This window comes from Pleuronectes platessa, chromosome 14, assembly GCF_947347685.1.
Source record: "Pleuronectes platessa chromosome 14, fPlePla1.1, whole genome shotgun sequence".
NCBI classification, from domain to species: Eukaryota; Metazoa; Chordata; class Actinopteri; order Pleuronectiformes; family Pleuronectidae; genus Pleuronectes; species Pleuronectes platessa.
Window position 1 is genome coordinate 6,054,154 of NC_070639.1, and position 19,045 is coordinate 6,073,198.

A 19,045-nucleotide genomic window follows, 5' to 3' on the forward strand; every position below is an offset into this window, starting at 1 on the left:
CAATTCCAAAATCATATATGTATATGTTTTTGTCATAGATTAATGAAATTAGAAGTACACACCTGAGACTTTAAAATCAAAATGTAAAATAAATAGTCAGAACTGTGAGATTTACAAAATAAAAGCTTTTGGTCATTTTTATTCTTAAATGTTGGACTTGTTTAGTGACTCTTGTATTTGTCATTTGATGTTATATGATTTTTAGTGAACCCTTTCACTCATGTCATATTATACTGTTTTGTGGTCCAGTGTAACACGTGTGTGTGCAGCAGTCCTGCAGAGGGTGTCCTTGTGTGACTCCACATCCTGGTGTTTGGTTCCTCCTCTCAGGGAAGCAGACAGACCTCAGAGACACTGACACACTCACAGTCTCTGACAGGCACAGAAACAGAAATACCTACTTCATCTAATGTGATGATATCAAGGATTTATTCCTTTTTTTGGCGGAGAGGAAACACGTGACTGGACCCGGTGGTTTGTGTGGAGGAGGCAGATTCAGGTGAGACCGAGTTCTCTGCATGAAACAACGCTCAGTGTCTGGTTAGGTTGATTTAACGTAGCTTATCGCACAGAGAGACGAACTGATGAAGTGTTTGTGCAGTGGTTTGGGTTTTTATTTAATATCCTCGATGTATGATGTGTTAATGCGGCGCGGAGGTAACATATCACGTGTGTGTGTATGTGTGTGCGTGTGTTACACTGATTCACTTCACCTGTAGATTCATGATAGTGAAGTGATAAAGCTGATTGGTAAAGTTCAGGTTTCATGTGGTTTTTCATAGTTTGAGAATGCATTTTAATTTATTCAACAAACCTCCATCAGGTTTAATATCTACGTAAATGTAATTTAAACATCTTAAATAGACTCGCCATATAAAATAAACCATTAGTTGGTGGTGTTAGCTAGGTCACAGATTTGGTTATTGTTGTAGGGGTTATATGAGTATTGTAAATATATGACAGCTCAGTAATTTGTAATCTATTTTTCTTTATAAATGTCTTAAACATACACACAATATTAACTAATAGTTGTTTTGATGTTTTAGGGACAGTTGTGCATTGTAACCATTACATTTTGACAAATGTCAATTCAGTCATTTATACATTTATTTATCTTTATGAGAGGTCAAATGCAGTACGTATGAGCTAAAAGCTGGTTCACTGCTGATTAGTCTTCATGCTAAGTTAGGCTAAACCAAACTAATCACTTCTTGGTGTTACATTCTGTATATAAAGATGGACAACATGACGGCCCCTCAAAAGTGAGGCAAAATCTTTCTGATTCCCCCCCTGGTGGGTGGCTACAGTAAAGGTCATAAATCCTGCCTCTTCCAGTTTTTTGTTAAGCCGGAGATATACTTAATGTAAACTACGCATGTGCATGACGGCTGCCTCGCGTATCCTGCGTTCAATTGGAGTGCCAGTTGTGCACGTCCTCAGAAATTAACGCTACCTGATACAAGATGCAATATGCACTTAACCAGTTGTGGCAGTGTAGCGGTAGTATTAGGCAATGTGAGAGGGTCAGGTGATGGCGAGCCGCTCTGCTGAACTGATTGGCTCGCTGTTTGTTGTGGGTTTTCATCAGCGGGCTTATCCAGTGAGGCAAAGTGCTTGTGGTGTTTTTTTTAATCAATTTCTCACATTGGCTGAACGAGAGAAACATACTCGCCATTGTAACGCCATGCTTGTTTTAAGGGCCTTACAGACCATTTACGATTAGCGTCGCCCTTTTGCTATGATCTCAGAATGAACAAAGGGATTTCTGTCGTTTATGGTTCATATCACACTGATGTATGTGTTAATGTTTAAGTGCTTCTGATAAGTTTGGTTTTGGATGACATGATTAGTTTAGACTATTTTGCGATTGGTTAAATGTGTAACCCCCATTCTGGCTCCTAATGATGTCATAGATGCAAGATGTCAGCATTGGTTTCCAGGATAATTTTTCTTTATTGTTGATAGTGGGAGGAAGTGGAGATATGTTGTCCATCTCTATTAACAGTTAATGAATTCTACAGTTTCTTTTCACTTTTATAAATTAGCTGAGTACCTCCATGATCTCCTTTGTATACCAGGAGAGCTGGTGTTAATATTTCCATTGAATTCGTGTCCCCAAAAAAATGGCAACAAGCAAATTTTCAAAACTACACAGACAATGTTAAAAAAAAGAAGAATTTGAAATTGAAGTAGGTGATGTAACAATATCTTGATGAAACACTGTATCCATTCTCCCATTTGTTCTGTTCGCTCTGTGTCTTAGCTCGTTGCCTAGCAGCCTCATTAAGTCCAGTTACAGTCAGATTTCTCTATTAAGCTGATTTCTTAAATCAAATGTGAGGGAGAAACATGGATTTCGTGATCAGGTTAGGGAATTAAAGACGTGTTTTTATCCAGATTTCTTCTGGAGAATGTATTTCTCCGTGATGCAGTTTGTGTCACCAGGTTTTTTTATGGGCTTATTACTGTCTGCATGGACTTGACAGTCAGAAAGTCAATCTGAGTCAGACAGGAAATGCACTGCTGTAACTGCAGGAGGGAAGAAAGTAGAGACCATTACATGTATCGGGTATATAAGAAGGAACTGAAGTAGGAATAGAAAAGGTAGGAAATGACAAGATGTAGGTATTGTAAATGATAATGCATGCAATATTACACATGATCTGAATATAATGCTGTACATGATGATGATGGACGTGATATTGTGCATTAATTCAACATTATTAGTTGCACTTAAACATAGCACATAATAAGGAAAACGTGATACTGTACATGGTCCTGTGCAGTAGCAGTGTACATGTTGAAAGGTAGTTTGTTATATGATATTGTCAAAAAGAAACTTCACTGCGCCTTGGTGTATTTCTGACTGTATAAAGTAAATCGAGTTCATTTAAATTAAGCATAAGCGGCAATTCGGTGAAGCTCTATGAAGACGCTGCTGATGTCTTGACTGCATCAGAGTCTTCACAGGCTACATGCCAGGTCTGCAGGTCTTTGTAAATACGACACATAATGACAAGAATGTAGACAACTTGAATGGCTTGGTGCCACTTCTCCGCCGCGCTGTCATTAGTGACTCGCTAAAACACATCTTTTGTTCATTTTTAGTATTTGGCATTTGTCAGAAGCAAGTGTACAACATTTGTCATCCGGCAGGAGGGAACAGAATGTCTCCTTCCGAATGTGGTGCAAATGCTTAATAGGAAAAATGCATGCGTTTGAATCAGTGTCACCAGTGAGCTTTCATGTTTCAGAGGATTCACACAGCAGTGAGATTTATCCTCCTCTGTTCAAAGTATTGAAATTTAGAAGTAATCTGACAGATTGGGTTGAGTGCAGCTGATTAGTCTTTGACTTTAAGCAGTGTCCACTCTCATCAATGTGTTAACTTTTTCACAGGAGCTTCTCGCATTTCTCATCTGGATTCCTCTTTTATCAGGGGTCCAAAAACATTGGGTTTGGCTATTAGCTTTCTGTTCCTTATATTAGTTCTTTATTATAAGGATATCCATGTCACAGTACATATAGTGTATGTGTTAGGTACAGTTGTACATGCTGCTTTGTGCATGGCCTTATAATGCAGCACATGGAGGATATTGCCCAAAGCTACTCACAGCTGATCAGTCACCGGAGCTTTGCAAGGGACTTTAGGGGCCTAAGGCAAAAGAGACCCAACGGGACCTCGGATAAAAGAGACCTAACACCACCAAATGATATACAGGATACCAGACACCACATCTCTTTTGATATCACGATTTTAAACAAAGATGTGTCCATGCATATAAATAATAGAAGGTAAGTAAAGTTTAAGTGTAAACTTCCACCACCAACCCAGACAGATCATATTCAAGACATTCTAACCTTTAATCAAACCCCTAACATCATTAAGATTTTTTAACAGCATGCTTTAACATAATCAGCTGTTCTTGTGGGCCCCAGGAAATTACCTGCTTAGCCTAATCTTAATCATTCAGTGGGGAAAAATGTGAAAGAATGTGATATCATCCATAAAGTTGTAACTATCGACACGGACAACATAGATTCAGCTGCAGTAGTATGTGTACCCGCAAGAAGCCTGCAATGCATTTCTCTTTCACACTTAAAGGACCCATCGAATGTTGATATGGTTCCTTGGGGTCTTAATGAAATGTCTGACAGATTTTGGTCAAAATACCACAAGGACCATTTAAAATATCACCCTTTCTACCCTGTCTAAAACAGCTCTCCTCAGATTGACCGGTTTTGAGTACCCCGCCCCCCTCTCACCCCCCCCCCCCCCCTCTCACCCTCACCCCTCCTTCACGAGATACAAGCGACCAGATTTTAAGCCATCCATTACCTCTGTAGAAATATGGCTACTGGAGAAAGAGATTCAATCTTGCAACCATATCGTTTTGAACCAGGGTCAGGTGGGCCGAAGCCTGGCTGCGAGAGCCCCAGCCCCAGCATGTTTATGCGGCCACTGAGATGTCTGACGGGTAGCAGCAGTGCGCTAACGCTAGCCGGGGGAGCGGCGAGCTTACGCCGGGGGGAGCGAGCTTGCCGGGGGAGCTAACGCCGCCGGGGGGAGATGGCCCGGCTCCCCCGGAGCCGGTGAGATGATGGTGGGCGGTGGTCCAAGGCCATGTAGCGAGACTCCCTACATAGGCATGGTTGGAGCATTATGTATTTTTTGGTCATAATCCCATTCGACGCAATCTAGCGTATCGTTTCTGACATAGAGGAACCACAACAAAACGCGGGAGTTGTTTTTTTCCAGAGTTTTTGGGACGGTAGACATGCCAGATACACAAATTAACGTGTAGAAGAACTACAAAAGTGGAATTTTCATAATATGTCCCATTTAAGTCTGTGTACCTGTCACTCAGAATCTGTTGCACGTGAGAACGACCTGCATACGAGTGCACATGCACCCCCGCTATCGCCATGTATTGAAGTTATTCTGTAAGAAATGCTGCTAAGAAACTGTAAATAAATCCTGTGCCCGTCCCCTTTTTAGAACAGGTTTATGTACTGTATTACTCAAATTCCTGAAGTGCCTCTTTCCATCCTACGTCTGAAACGGTCTGATTGGTCAACTGGCACATTCTTGTGTGATTGGTTAACTGTTTGAGCATGTGTCAGAAATGTCACACCCCTTACTCAGAGGATTCCGGATCAGCTGTAAACACTGACTGTAGGCAGTAAAAATATTTCACTGGAACAGAGAGAGTTCCTACAAAGGTTACTCTGGAGAGTTCCTACATTTACATATTAGTGTGAATACAATTAAATAAATGTCAGCGCTGGTTTCAGAAGATTAAGAGGACATTTTCATGAAACAAAGATTGAACAGCTTCAAGTAGCTTTATGTGGATAAGTCACTCTAAATTAAAGCGTGAGGTGTTGAATTGCCCTGTGACTGAACCTTGACCGCAGGTAACCCCTCCCACCTGTCAGCTGTGGAATCGCTCACAGCTGCGAGTCCTTCCTCTCTCTTTCCTCCCTCTTTCCTCCCTCTCTCTCGCTCCGCTCTGCTGTCGTGTGCATGTCTTTACATGCCCAGAAACACCAGGGGAGGGAGGAGACACACAACAAAAAAAAACACACACTCAAAAAATAAACTAGAAAAACCGGAGCGCATGAGAGATGGTGTGATAGAGGAAGGTGTGAGAAGAGCGTGAGAAAGGAAAAGAGACTCTTTCTGAAGCTGCATTTAAGGATTATGCAGAACTGGGACAGAAACTAAGAAAAGGGAAGACTGTAGATGTGGTTGGAAGATAGGGGACGACTCAGGCAGGGAAGGGGTGAGATAAATGTCTCTATTTTTGTGAAAAACATGCTGTCAGTTCTTCTCCTGACTTGTTCCCTCTCTCCTTAAGATTTTTGACAGAACAGCTCCACCATCGCCGGGGGAGGCATGGTGAACCTTGGTAATCATGCATCCTCCTCCTCGCTTCACTGCTTCAAGATCAAGATCGACAAATACATCAAGTCCAGTGAAGGAAGTGATGAGTTGGAGGACTTGACCTTTCTCTGACTGATTCCTAAACCTCTGCAGGGGAAGGACAGCAACTGATACTAATCGCCTGATGCAACACTGTCAGGAACAGCCTGTGTGATAAAATACCCGGACTGTGACCAGAGCTGTGACGAACCAGAGCCAGTAGTCTCCAGCTGCAGCTCAACCGGACAGTCAAAGTAAGACCGGTGAGGAAGCATGGGAAGTGGATTTCAGAACAGTGAGTCTTCTCCAGCATGTCAGGCCATCGGGAGCAAATGAGCAGTGACAGCTTTGACGGCAACTCCAGCTTACTCCAGGGTCGGCGTTTCTATTGCCGGAAATGGGCCCTGGAGAAGCTGCGGCACTGCCTGGACACCCGCTCTGTGCCAGGACAACCACCAGGGCTGCTGGTGATGGGGGGCCCTGGCGCTGGAAAGACTGCCCTCTGCACTGAGGTGGTGTGGCCCACCTCGAAGGCAGGGCTGGCGGCAGGCCTGGCAACACGCTGCCTGGCATCCCACTTCTGCCAAAGGGAGGACCAGAGGAGCATGGTGCTGTGGAAGTTTGTCCTGGGCTTGGTGGAGCAGCTGAGGGCCTCACCTCTCCTCTCGCCTGGGTACAGAAAGGTCTTCGACAGCCCATCTGTATCTTCTGCTCTGGAGCCCGTCAACTGTCAGAAAGACCCTGATGACACGTTCAAGAGGTTCGTATAAAAGACTTTCCTCTTAATATTCTCAGTGTACGTCATGGCACCTTTTTTTCGTTAGTTGCTTGAGCTGAGGAGGGGAACTTTTTATTAAAGGAGAGTTGAGGTAAAGTTTATGGTTGTCAAATGAGAGGGAGTGGAAAGTTGCCGAAGGTAACAAGCATGGGGCCCGTCCAGGGGCCCAGCATGTGTGTGCATGTTTGGGAGCGTGGCTCATTCCCAGCTAAATGTGTGTGTGGTATCAGAGACTATAAATGGTGATAACACTTTTTTTACATTATTGCTGAAAATAGGAGCGGCTGAAGGGAAAGAGGTGGTTCATCAGATTAAGACATGAGTGAAAACAACCTGCGGCAATACCTACAACACGAGTTTCTGGTGTTTTGTAAATAGATTGAACAGTTGTTGTGACAGAAAACCATTTGTCTAATAGCTTTGAAAGTATGTGTAGCTTTTAATTAAATAAGATGAATAATTTTATTGTGTTGTAAGAGCTGGCTGTCGGGACAACAGATGAAATCTCTTAGATTATACCTCCACCGAACAGGTTTTTGTTTTCGTGAGTGTTTGTTTAGAATTTTGCAAAAATTACTGACTTCCATAACATTTTATGGAGGGGTGGAGGAAAAAACCTTGGTGAGAATGGTGAGAAAGGGTGTTAGCCTTGTCAGGGGTATGTGGCCTCTGGCTGCCTTTCTAGTTGTTGCATGAGATTACATCAAGAGTCCAAGTTCAAACTCCTAATTTTCCTGATTAATAGGAGGCCTGTAGCTCTGAGCACCCTTCTAGTTGGACAATTTTGAATGACAGACAGATTCTCATGTCTGGTAATTTTATTCATAAACTGTTTTATTCCCAGAAAATATATTATTACTTGTATAAAATGACTTATATCCTGACAGGAATTTTGTCCATATCACCTACTACAGCTGTCTGCATCACATGGTCTCATGTGACTAAACGTTTTTAAGCAAATATAATATGCAGATTTTGTTACTCATTAGAATTGTTGCATCATGCAATAAAACATCAGAAAAAGTGACTGAATATGAAACAATTGTGGGAAAAAGATCCATAAAATCTTTACCGCTGCATTTACTTTTATTATTATCTAAATAATGGTGGCTCTGCAGGTATTTAGTCTTTCAACACAAAACATTTCTCAGAGCCCATAAACTGCAAAGTGACGAGTCCTTCAGCGAAGCAAAGGGAAGCCCGGACAGTCACAGGAAAAAGACGGCAGCAGCCATTCTTCCTAGTCTTATATTTATTTCTCTCATAATGCTGCCCATTCACAGCGCACACAATGGGCCTCCAGTGTGAATCAATGCTACAGTGTTATTTACGACACAACACCCTTTCAGCGAGAGAGAGAAAAAGAACAAAGAGTTTAAAAAAAAAAAAAAAAAAAGTGCCTCCTGGTGACCGTCTCAGCAGGAGTCAGCGAGGTCACTCTCCTCTCCAGGACTTTTCTCTCTCTCTCTCCTGGTGTGTTTGCTCAGCGATGAGCCTCAGCCCCTTGCACTCCTCCTGTGTTTACCCTCCTCTGGTGTGAAGTACCGAGCACATTCCCCTCAGACTGGCTCACGGCCAGCGGCTGCTTGTGTTAGGAGAGAGAGGGAGGGAGATGGTGGCTGCGACGAAACGCTGTCGTAAGAGAATGGCTGTCTGCAAACATGATGAAACATGGGCTTGAATTGGCAGTGAAAGGGCATGAATGGGACGATACGCCTGGAATTGAGTTGTGGCTGAATACAGTCACCAAGTCATTAACTCGTCACTGAGCCATTATGTGCTGCTGCCTGGAACCTCCTGCACTTAGATTAAACTTTCTGTGACTTCAGCAGATATAGTTGTTTGATGCATTTGACAAAGCAGTCAGAAGTATCACCATGCACACCGAATTGTCTGTTCAGTCTAACATTATTCAGTACATTAATATTTATTTCGGTTGTACAGATGGTTGGATTCTCAGTGAGCAGACTAGGTTACAGTTTGCTGTTGAGTGTGGTTTGTTGCAGAGAAAGGACAACATTTTTGAAAATACAACTCACCCTCACCAGACCTGGATCTGGATTCTCGCTCCAGTCAGAGAACCATCACCTGAGGCCTGGGAGAAGGTCAGAGAGCCACTGAAGTGATTTAAGTTATATACGAACGCACAGAGGCAACCTCCGAATGAATGCTTCTGTCAACAAGGTCGATGAAAGCTGAGGGTCAAAGGTCACATGCAGACCTGTGCATACGGCTATGTGAGCTGAATTCATTTCACTTCCTCCTCCGCTATGACTTTAATCAGATGACTCAGGCACACAGAGGTATGATAAGCGAGTTGAAACCCAGATGCTTCACCCAGGGCATTACTTCCCTTCGCGTTTTATCACAGGATATGATCGGTGATAAAAGTCAAGGCTAATGAGGCTAATTAGATGATTCACACTCATTACAGATTGATCTCTCAATATCTTAAGATAATATTTTATGGAACAATGACTTTTCTAGGTATAAGTATAACTTTTCCTTGTGCACAAGGTTTAGCATTTAATGCTTCATTCTGCTTAAATTTACAGATTATCTTCTTCTTTTAAACCCAAGTATATTAAAGGTTTTAGTCAAGGAGATTATTGTCTCAATGGCTAGTTTACAAGTTTTCCGCAATAAGGGAATGATGTTCAGGTATAGTCCCATTTAGGGTCAAATAGACCATAAAGCACTGTTTACATTTGGGTCGTGGATTCAGTGTGACTGGCATCAAGTACTGTCCAATGGGTGCAGGTTGCAGATGAGATAACTATACAGTCCTTAAGTCGTCACTAAATAGAGAAGTAGGCAATAGTGAGTGGGTGATTTCAGACACAGCCTTTGTTACCTTTTGTTTCCAAACATCAAGATGGAGCTGGACAAAATGTCGAAGTCGAGTACTCAAAAGAAAGTTCACCAACCAATGGGTGACGTCATGGCGGTTAAAATGCCTTCATGATATACAACATTAACCTTCAAGGGAAAAGAGCAAGAAATCGATTTCACACAGTAAATGCCAGCTATTTAATGAGTCTCAGTGATATTTAGGGTTTTAATAACTAATGCATCGTGAGTACAGATATGTTAAGATGCTGGTGGCTCTGTTGAATGGTTTCCTGGGGTAAATCCTCCATGTTGTCATGAATAAATGATGAAGAATATAATAATGGTAATGTATGAAGTTAAATGGAAGAGCTAGTAGTTAGTTTGTGCGTAATTTGGAGTCCGTGGCTCCACGAGGTGAATGTCTTTGATGGATCATATTTACCAAAGTCTTATTTATTGTCTATGACTCATTTGTGTGGTGTTGAAATTTCAACCCTCACTTCCTACGCATATGTTAATCCTGAGACTAATATACCGTCGTTGACCAAATTTCTTTCAGATGACCCTGTTTTATTTAGTTACCAACGTGACCTCGATCAAGCTTCTGTTTCCTCACGTATTTATCAAAGAAAACTGAGATTTCAATGCGTTTCTGGCATGGCAGCTCTGAGGACCTCTTTCATGTGTTTTTAAAAAAGTGGTGAAGCTGTTTCCTTCCTGACAGCAGCAGATCCTGCACTTAACGACGTTAGAATCGTTGCTGGATTTGCTATTATTAGACACTAAAGATGCAAAAACACCCACACAGTAATTTTGAGGTTGAAAAGATGCAACCTTTTTATTTTTCCCTGTGATTTATATATTTTTTTATTTAAATGTGGTTAAAAGAAAAAAAAGTTTGATGACCAAAGGTGACTGAAACCTTCTGGTCATTCCTAAACACAGACATTAACACTAATAACAGCACACACACACAAGCACACCCTGTGATTGTGGCAGGATAATTGACTTGAGTTGCGCCTCTGTGTGACCCACTCGTTGGTATGCTGCTGTCATAGGTTAATCACTGTTTGTCACCTTCAAAATAAGAGCCCCACAGTTCCCTTGTATACATGTGTAGCTCTGAACAAATATATATATTTTTTTCTTTGTTTATTGTCTGGTTGTAAAATGTAGTGTCGGATACATTCGAAGCAACAGGAACATTTCCAGAGCATTCAGGTGAGCGAGGGCATTTGTGCCGAGCAGCAGGAGGCAGGGCATGAAGTTTAAATGTGGAAATTAAATGTTTGTGTTTACAGCACATCGGCTCCTCTTCTTCATGCTGAGTTCTTTATATTCTTCAAGCTTTGCATTTGTCATGCATCAGCATCGCCATCAACTCAATCACTTGCTCCCTGTGAATTTTCCAGTAATTTTCCTGCTTCCCGTTTCACATGAGCTCATTCTCATGTGAAAATTTCAGGAAGATTTCCGGAGTTGAATCCATGTCTGCAAGCATCTTAAGTGTTTATCCCATATAAAAAAGTCCTCTACTAATAACTAAACCAGCTTCCTTCATACAACTTTCCCTTTCGTTTCATCATGATGACTGCAGGATTTCATTCTCCTCACACACAGTTGCCTCAGGTCTTAAAAGTCCAACATATTTTTTTTGCTATCGCAGTTAGTATTATATATAATGTTTTTTATTAATCAAGATTGTGTGAGATTTTGTTGAAACTGCAACAACAAAAATAAGAATAAATCGAATGAAAATGTGTATCAAAGTTCAAGCATGTTGAAATGAGGAGGAAATGAATTCATTGGAAGATACTTGGCAACAGCGATGTACAAGCATGCGTGGGTATGAACCGTGTGTGTGCGTACGTGCGTGTGTGCGTGCATGTCAGGGCGGAGCAGGACATTTCAGAGGTTCCATTTACCTGAGTCACTGTCAGATCCCTGCAGGGTGTGGGCTGACAGTGCTTTAACACAGTGGTTCAGTTGTTTTACAATGTGTGTTTGATCACAAAAGAAGATACATAATGTCCTTTCATCGCCTTTATAATAGTTTTACAAAGTATGAGCTAAATGATTTTATGAATTATCTTTTTAAGTCTAATGTCTAATTTCAATGTTCTGTCAATATTCCAAGAGGTAAAATACTTTCTCTTGATGTTGATGAAATTCCATTTGAGCAAATGTGTCAAGCTGCTATTTTATGACTGTGAATCTAAAAGTCTCAGAGCAAAGGTAAGATTGTTCCTGAAATGTGTGAAACGACAAACAAAAGCAAAACACTCAACACGATTATAATGGAATCGCCTGAAGACAAAGCAAAAATAGCTGCCTGCATATTGATGAGGGATTTCATTTAAGGTCACTGACTTTTATCTGCATAAGGGTTGACCCAACGTGTTTAGCTGTGATGTAATTACACCACAGTCAAGATATAAGAAAACAGCCAAAATGATACCGCTGCTTCTAGCTCCCTTATCCGCCCACTACTCCTGCAGTGTTTACACGGCTGACTCTTCCTCTGTGTGTCTGTCTATCTTTCTTAGAGCGGTGTTGAGACCCCTGTTAGACCTCCCTCCCCCTGCCCAGACTCTGATGCTGGTGGTAGACTCCCTGGATGTAGGATATGGACCGGATACAGGAAGTGGGAATAGTAGCTCCATCGCAGAGCTGCTGGCCACCAATCAACACCTGCTGCCTGGGTGGCTGCTGCTGGTCTGCTCCGTCCGCCGCCACAACAAGGCTGTGTGCAAGATCTTCTCAGGTATAAAGGAAGAGCCACTTCTTAAAGGTTTTTGGACATTTTCGTGGCTAGAAATAAAAATACATGTGTGGTGGAGATCAGGTACATTAACCAAACTAACGTGTGAAACCTTCCTTGGACAACGGTCTGCACCAAAATGTTTTCCATTGAATACGTACTCTCATCTTTACCAACCAGCTGTTTAAGTCTTAACAATCTGTATAAACAGAGAAAAAATGCGAAATCCCTTAACAAGACCTGAGGTTCTTAAAAATGTCTTTCCCCTAATCATATAGTCTGCATTTTGACTCCCAACTATGATGCATCTTGAATAAATTATGATGACCTGATCATCAGCATTAACTTTGCATGCAGTGGTTGTGGAACTGCTGAATAAGAGATAAAATAATCTGCTTTGTCTTGACTACATTTCTGATCTTATTTGCAGACTCAAGCTCTGAATAGGAAGGGGCCCTAATAAGATGGTGAATCTTTGCCCAGATTTTTCTGTAACTTAACAACAATACTTGACTGTTACTCTTGTTGAAAGCTGGTACTGCTATCAAGTAAATCATCATCATATCCTAAGCCAACAAAAATGCCTTAAATTTCTTGCTCCGTCCAAATTATAGTCTAATCTAAAAAAAAATTATAAAAGTTTCACTGTTGAGCACCTGCAATCCCTGTGAATTTAGCATTCGAATTGATAAAGTCTGTTATCTTTTTGTGTTATAGGTTTCCGTAAGCTTTGTCTTGATGATCTTCGGAAGCCCCCCCCAGTCCACGATGTGCAGCAGTACATCCTCTGCCGGTTGGACGAAGACGCAGCGCTTCGCCGTCAGCTCACCCCTGACACAGCTGACATGCTTAATTTACTTCACATCAAGAGCGGCGGTTGCTTTCTCTTCCTCGAGCGTGTTCTAGATGGTGTTGCAGTCGCACTGGTGGGTCTGCGAGAGATCCGCGACATCCCTGGGACTCTCAATGGTCTCTATCTGTGGTTGTGCCAAAGGCTGTTTCCCCGGGGGCTTTTCATGTATGTCAAGCCTCTCCTTAATGTGATCTTAGCTTCCCCAAGGCCCCTCACACCCCAGCAGCTGTTCACAGCAGTTTGGACTCATGACACCTCACTCAGCCTCCAGGATTTTCAGAACAAGCTCAAAACTCTCTCTCCTCTCTTAATTGATGGCCCTGGAGGGACCAAACTACTTTTTCATGCCAGCTTTGCTGAGTGGCTGACAGATGTGAAGTATTGCACACAGAAATACCTGTGTAGCAGGACAGAAGGTCACAGTATGCACGCTATGGCTTTGACTCTGCAGGGAAAACACTTGGACATTGAGGACACCTGCCGGCTAGCCACACATTTAGTTTGCTCTGGTCACCATAAAGACAACACTTCATTGTTGGCACTGTGGATGATATGGGCCGGTGTGCCTGCTCTTACTCCGAGCTACAGCAGTGCCCTCACCACATCCTCATGTCAGCCCCCTGTTTTGGTCAGTCAGGAAGTACTTCAGCTGTTAATGAGGACTGGGCTCATCTCTACTGCCTGCTTTTCAGATGCACAGCCAAGTGTTGGAGTACATTGTATAGGTAAAGACGAAACTACTTTACGACAACCTTTTAAAAGAGAGGTGTCTGTAAAAAAGCTGATAGACAGTGGGGTGTCGATAAACCAGTTATGTTCTACAGATGGACAGACATTTCTTGCCAGTGCAGCCCATGAGGGCTCTGTAGATGTTGTTGAACTTCTCCTGACACATGGATCTGATCCACTGATCAGGGATCATCAAGGTCAGACACCATTAAATTTGACTTCCAGGCAGGGTCATGTCAAAGTGTTGACTGTGCTCCTGGAATGGGCCAAGAAACAGCATCCAGAAACTGCAGCCCAGATGATGGAGCATGTTGACAACGAAGGCTGGACAGCACTGCGCTCTGCAGCTTGGGGAGGACATAGCAAGGCTGTTCACCTTCTTCTAGATGCAGGAGCTGATGTGGATGGATGTGATGGGGAAGCCCGGACTGCACTCAGAGCTGCTGCATGGGGTGGTCATGAGGAAATTGTTCTGACCCTGTTGGACTATGGGGCACAAGTTGACAAAGCTGACAGCAAGGGCCGCACACCGCTTATTGCTGCTGCCTATATGGGACATCATGAAGCTGTGGAGATATTGCTGGACCGCAATGCAGAGGTTGACTTAGCTGACGGAGATGGGCGAACTGCTCTGTCAGTCGCTGCCCTCTGTGTCCCAACCGCAGCAGGGATAAAAAGTTATGGTGAGGTAGCAAGTCTGTTACTGGAACGGGGAGCTGATCCAGGACACAGAGACCATGATGGCATGACACCACTGCTTCTTGCAGCCTATGAGGGCCATGAAGAGGTAGTTGAACTTTTATTAGAAGCTGGCGCAGATGTAGATGAGACTGCCGGTCCTGATGGCAATGTCCCTGCTGCAGCGGCTGTTACTCCCCTACTGGCAGCTGCAGCAATGGGCCACATGAAAACAGTATCTCGTCTGCTTTTTTGGGGAGCAGCTGTGGATGCCATTGATTGTGAAGGCAGGACGGCACTCTGCCTAGCAGCAGCAAGAGGCAGCACTGAGGTTGTCCGTGCACTGCTGGACCGAGGACTCGACGAGAACCATAAGGATGACCTCGGCTGGACTCCAATGCACGCTGCCGCTTGTGAAGGCCATCGGGCTGTTTGTGCTGCTTTGACAGAGCGAGGCAGCATGGCACGTGTAGGAGAGATGGACATTGAAGGACGTACCCCTCTTATACTAGCTGCACAAGAAGGTCACTTGAGCACTGTCAGACTGTTGTTGGACAGGCGTTCTCCCATTGACCACAGGGCCTATGATGGACATTCTGCCTTGAGTGCCACCCTCCTGGAGGGTCATGCAGAGGTGGCAGAGCTGCTTATGAGGCGAGGGGCTGATACAGATGTCCGGGATGCAGAGGGCAGGCCGCTGCTCTACCTACTGGTCCTAGAGGGTCACCTTGAGATGGCTACTCTGCTAATGGAGAAAGGAGGGGTGCCACTAGAGTCCCGAGACTCTGAGGGTCGTACAGCACTTCATGTGGCTTCCTGGCAGGGATGTGTAGAGATGGTAGACTTACTTCTAAAGCATGGGTCAAACCCTAATGCACAGGACACAGAAGGGAGACCTCCAATGCATTCAGTGGCTTGGACAGGAAATGCTGAAGTGGGACGCCGTCTCCTAGACGCCAGGTGTGTCAACATTGACCTTTCCTGCAACCAGGGGGCAACATCTCTGAGCATTGCAGCCCAGGAGGGACATGATAATATTGTTGCAATGCTTCTGGAAAGAGCTGCAAATCCCGATCACATGGACAAATATGGCCGGAGTCCAGTCAAAGTGGCAGGGAAACATGGGCACTTTAATATTGTCAGGCTTTTGGAGCGCTATGGAGCTAAGCCATACATAGGCCCGTCGCTTAACTCTAGTACCACCTCCCCTGCAAAAATCAACAGGATCCTCTCCTCAGGAATCTCTGAGTGTAATAGAGGTGAAGTCACAGCTGCTACCTCTTCCTCTTCTGTATCTTCTCCTGCCTCCACTGCAGAACGATACGATTCCATGCAGAGTTCCCAAACTTCATCTACCTGCCATTCATTGTCCACAGTGCAGACGGTGCCAGCTGACAGCCTCAGCTTTATTCAACAGATACAGCAGCACTCCCTGCCTCGTAGTCGTAGCCGTCACTCCACCCTCCCTCCACCAGGCAGCCTCCAAGGAAGCATCCAGAGACATCCCAAAGGCAGCACTCCTCCCTCTGTTTGCACAGTTACTGCCATGGTGCACAACTGCAAATTGCCCCAGAAAGTCTTGTCGCCTGAACTTGAATATCATGACAAAATGTACAAACAAAATACTCACTTAATAAATACAGACAGGACTACTTACCCTGGTGGTAAATGGAATTCAGTCATGGCTTCCCTTGGGATAATGCCAGGGCAAGACAGTCCTGCCATAGGTGTGAAAAACAGAGGAAGCCCTCCTCTGGGCTACCCATTTAAATTGCAGAGCCCAATTCAAGGAGAAGCTTGGGATTCTGTACCCCAGAAAAACATTTTGTCTCCTGATTGCTACAGTTTTACTCCAGTCTTATCCTGTAGTGCCTTGCCAGAGGATGTTATGGTTACAATGACTACCACAGACCCACAGCTTAATCTGAAACAGGCGATCAAATTGCAGTTTGAAGGTCCCACCAGTGCAGCCTTATACAAAAGAGAGACACCCCTGTGACTGGTGGTCAACTAAGAGACTCAAATTCCCCTTTGGTTTGGATGAATGCTGAAAGTTTATTGATGGTAAATTTTGTAATTGAGACTTTTGTCAAACAAAATTGCCAAATAGTGTTTTGTCACAGCAGCTAAAACCTGATATGTTTTCTGTGTTTGATATTGTTTGGGTTTCATCATTTCATTATTTAAAAAAGATTATATAAACAATAATCAATACTTGCAGCCCCAGTATGGGTATTTATAGATTATTTTGTGGTATCAAAACCGTCCAGAATTTTTTTAAACATATTAATGTCCAGCCCACGTGTGATCAGAAATCAGTACTCGATACTCACAGGTCAACCACACCCTTCTTGAAACATGGACTTCATTATGACTTGGCCTTCATTTGCCATAGTGTCACACACTCACTTCGAAGGTTAAAACAGTACCTGCTCTTCTGTCGCGGCTGGCAAACAGTCGCTGGTGCTACACATTCAGAGCATTAACGATGACCCCATTGTTCTCGCAGGAGTTTGGAATTTCTGCTGTTCAAGGAGAAGACAGTTCTCAACATGTACAATGACTTCCTGGGTTCAGATGAAAGAGGAAGTGATTTCTCTCTCCGCCCCTCTTCAGAAAACTAGAGGAAGAATGAACTGAATGACATCAATTCTTACTTTCCAACCTTTCCGGTGACTGTTAGTTGAGCAGGGCTCTCACATTCAATATTCACATAATGCATAACTTTGCTCATTTTTAACTTGGACCTTGTTTTCTAGTTGATGTCCGCAGTTAGCCTGGATGCCAGACGAACTTAGCCCCGCCCACAACAGATTTGGTCGGGCAGTTCGGTCTGGGGTCGCTCCATTGGGAAAAAATTATGGCCGGACCGGGCCAATCAGATTGTCAGGGCGGGCTTTATACGATGATTGACAGATGATCAACGGTAACGTAATCAACCACGTCATCACAGTGCCCTCGGGTTGAATTCGTTTTCAACAAACATGCCTGCCGCTGGCGAGCTGAGATGTGTAGATGCTGCCATTGAGTCTGTTTTAGAAGACATCGACAGCGCATTCATTTTGAAAGAGGAACACAGAACGTGGAGGCGACGCCAGAGCACCGTGCTAATCCCTATCGCCCCGGCGCTTGGCTGTTCACAACGGACACTGAAGCGACGCTGAACCGCCGGGCAGCGCTAATAATATCACCCGTTGATCCAGTAGATCGCTGCACGGCTTTGTGCCAGTCACACCGGAGGCTGAAGCGACGCTGAACCGCCGGGCAGCGCTAATAATATCACCCGTTGATCCAGTAGATTGCTGCACGGCTTTGTGCCAGTCACACCGGAGGCTGAAGCACCGCGCTGCGCCAAGGCTGCCTCGCGGTGCTTCAGCCTCCGGTGTGACCGGCACAAAGTTTTAACATGGGAGTGGATGGGAGCCAGCTGTTATTTAAGGCTTGGCGCTGCGCTGAAGCGTCCGGTGTGAACCCAGTAAATAACTCACAATGCGTTGCTTAGCATACGTCACATACTACGTTGCTCTGATTGGTTGTAGGTCTATCCAATTGAGCGAAGAGGAATTTTACTTCCTGGTCAGTTGAAACACGCCCCATAATTTTTTCCCAATGGAGCGACTCCAGACCGAACTGCCCGACCAAAATGTTGTGGGCGGGGCTAAGTTCGTCTGGCATCCAGGCTAGTCCGCAGTAGCAGTTTGATGAGAAGGTTTTTAGTATTTACTAAATTTAGCCTCTTGACAGAGTCTGGAGTCATACATAGGTTAACAAGACTTTATCAGCTATACAGTGAATAACGCATATCTGGATTGGCTTTATGTTTTAAATAATTTTTCTGCTGGTAAAGATCCTTTTTAAAGCTGTAAACATCCTTGCTTGAGAGTTTTAATCTTAAGTTTCTTATATTTGTTATAAACATCCCCCTTAAGTGTATTTATGATGAGTATAAACAGTTTCCAAGAGCAGGCCTTACAAAGTGTGTGGTTTATTATTCAAACCATAAAAGATGGCAAATATGACTGCACCAGCTTTGCTCGTTGTGTGTGTGTGAGCAGGAAGGAAAATTAAAACATGACCACAGAAACTGAGGGTTGGTTTGGGAGAGATGGATTCAATTCCAAACTTTCAAACATTACTTGTTAATAACTTTTCAATGATTTTTTATTCAATGACATTATTTAAAGTGGCAAACGTCTGCCATAAAAGTGTCTGCCTCTTCTTTGTCTTGTGTGTGGGATTTTTTTAAGTTTGTGCTCCAGTGCACTTTTGCACTACGACTAAATGTCATGGAAAACCTCTGATGTGGAAGCATCATGCAGAGATGAAACCCTGGCAGCTGCCTGCTGGTGGCCACCTGGGATGAGAGAACCAAACACATTTTGACTAAAGGAAAGCTCCTTCAGCGAATTGTCCTAAATTTTTGTGTTTTATTGTATCTGTGAAAACTTCAGTTATTTGGACCTTGTGAATCCCATTTCTAAACTACAA

General features: G+C 43.6%; 1 protein-coding gene across 4 annotated transcripts; it reads left to right on the top strand.

Annotated features, from left to right (window-relative positions):
• Positions 1-324: 324 nt before the first annotated feature.
• On the top strand, positions 325-17,870 carry ankrd50l (ankyrin repeat domain 50-like). Of its 4 annotated transcripts, none has more exons than XR_008341775.1 (5): positions 5,593-5,786; positions 5,862-6,686; positions 12,083-12,300; positions 13,015-16,621; positions 17,067-17,870. XR_008341775.1 is itself a non-coding variant. In XM_053439933.1 (5 exons), exons 2-5 carry the CDS (start codon positions 6,238-6,240, stop codon positions 17,118-17,120), a joined length of 930 nt encoding a protein of 309 aa, XP_053295908.1. In that variant the 5' UTR covers positions 5,593-5,786; positions 5,862-6,237; the 3' UTR covers positions 17,121-17,870. The 4 variants fall into 4 exon arrangements, 3 of the variants coding, with proteins under 3 accessions (XP_053295907.1, XP_053295908.1, XP_053295906.1); XM_053439933.1 differs by having other exon boundaries at positions 13,015-13,223; XM_053439932.1 differs by lacking the exon at positions 5,593-5,786 and adding an exon at positions 325-499 and having other exon boundaries at positions 13,015-17,870.
• Positions 17,871-19,045: the final 1,175 nt, after the last annotated feature.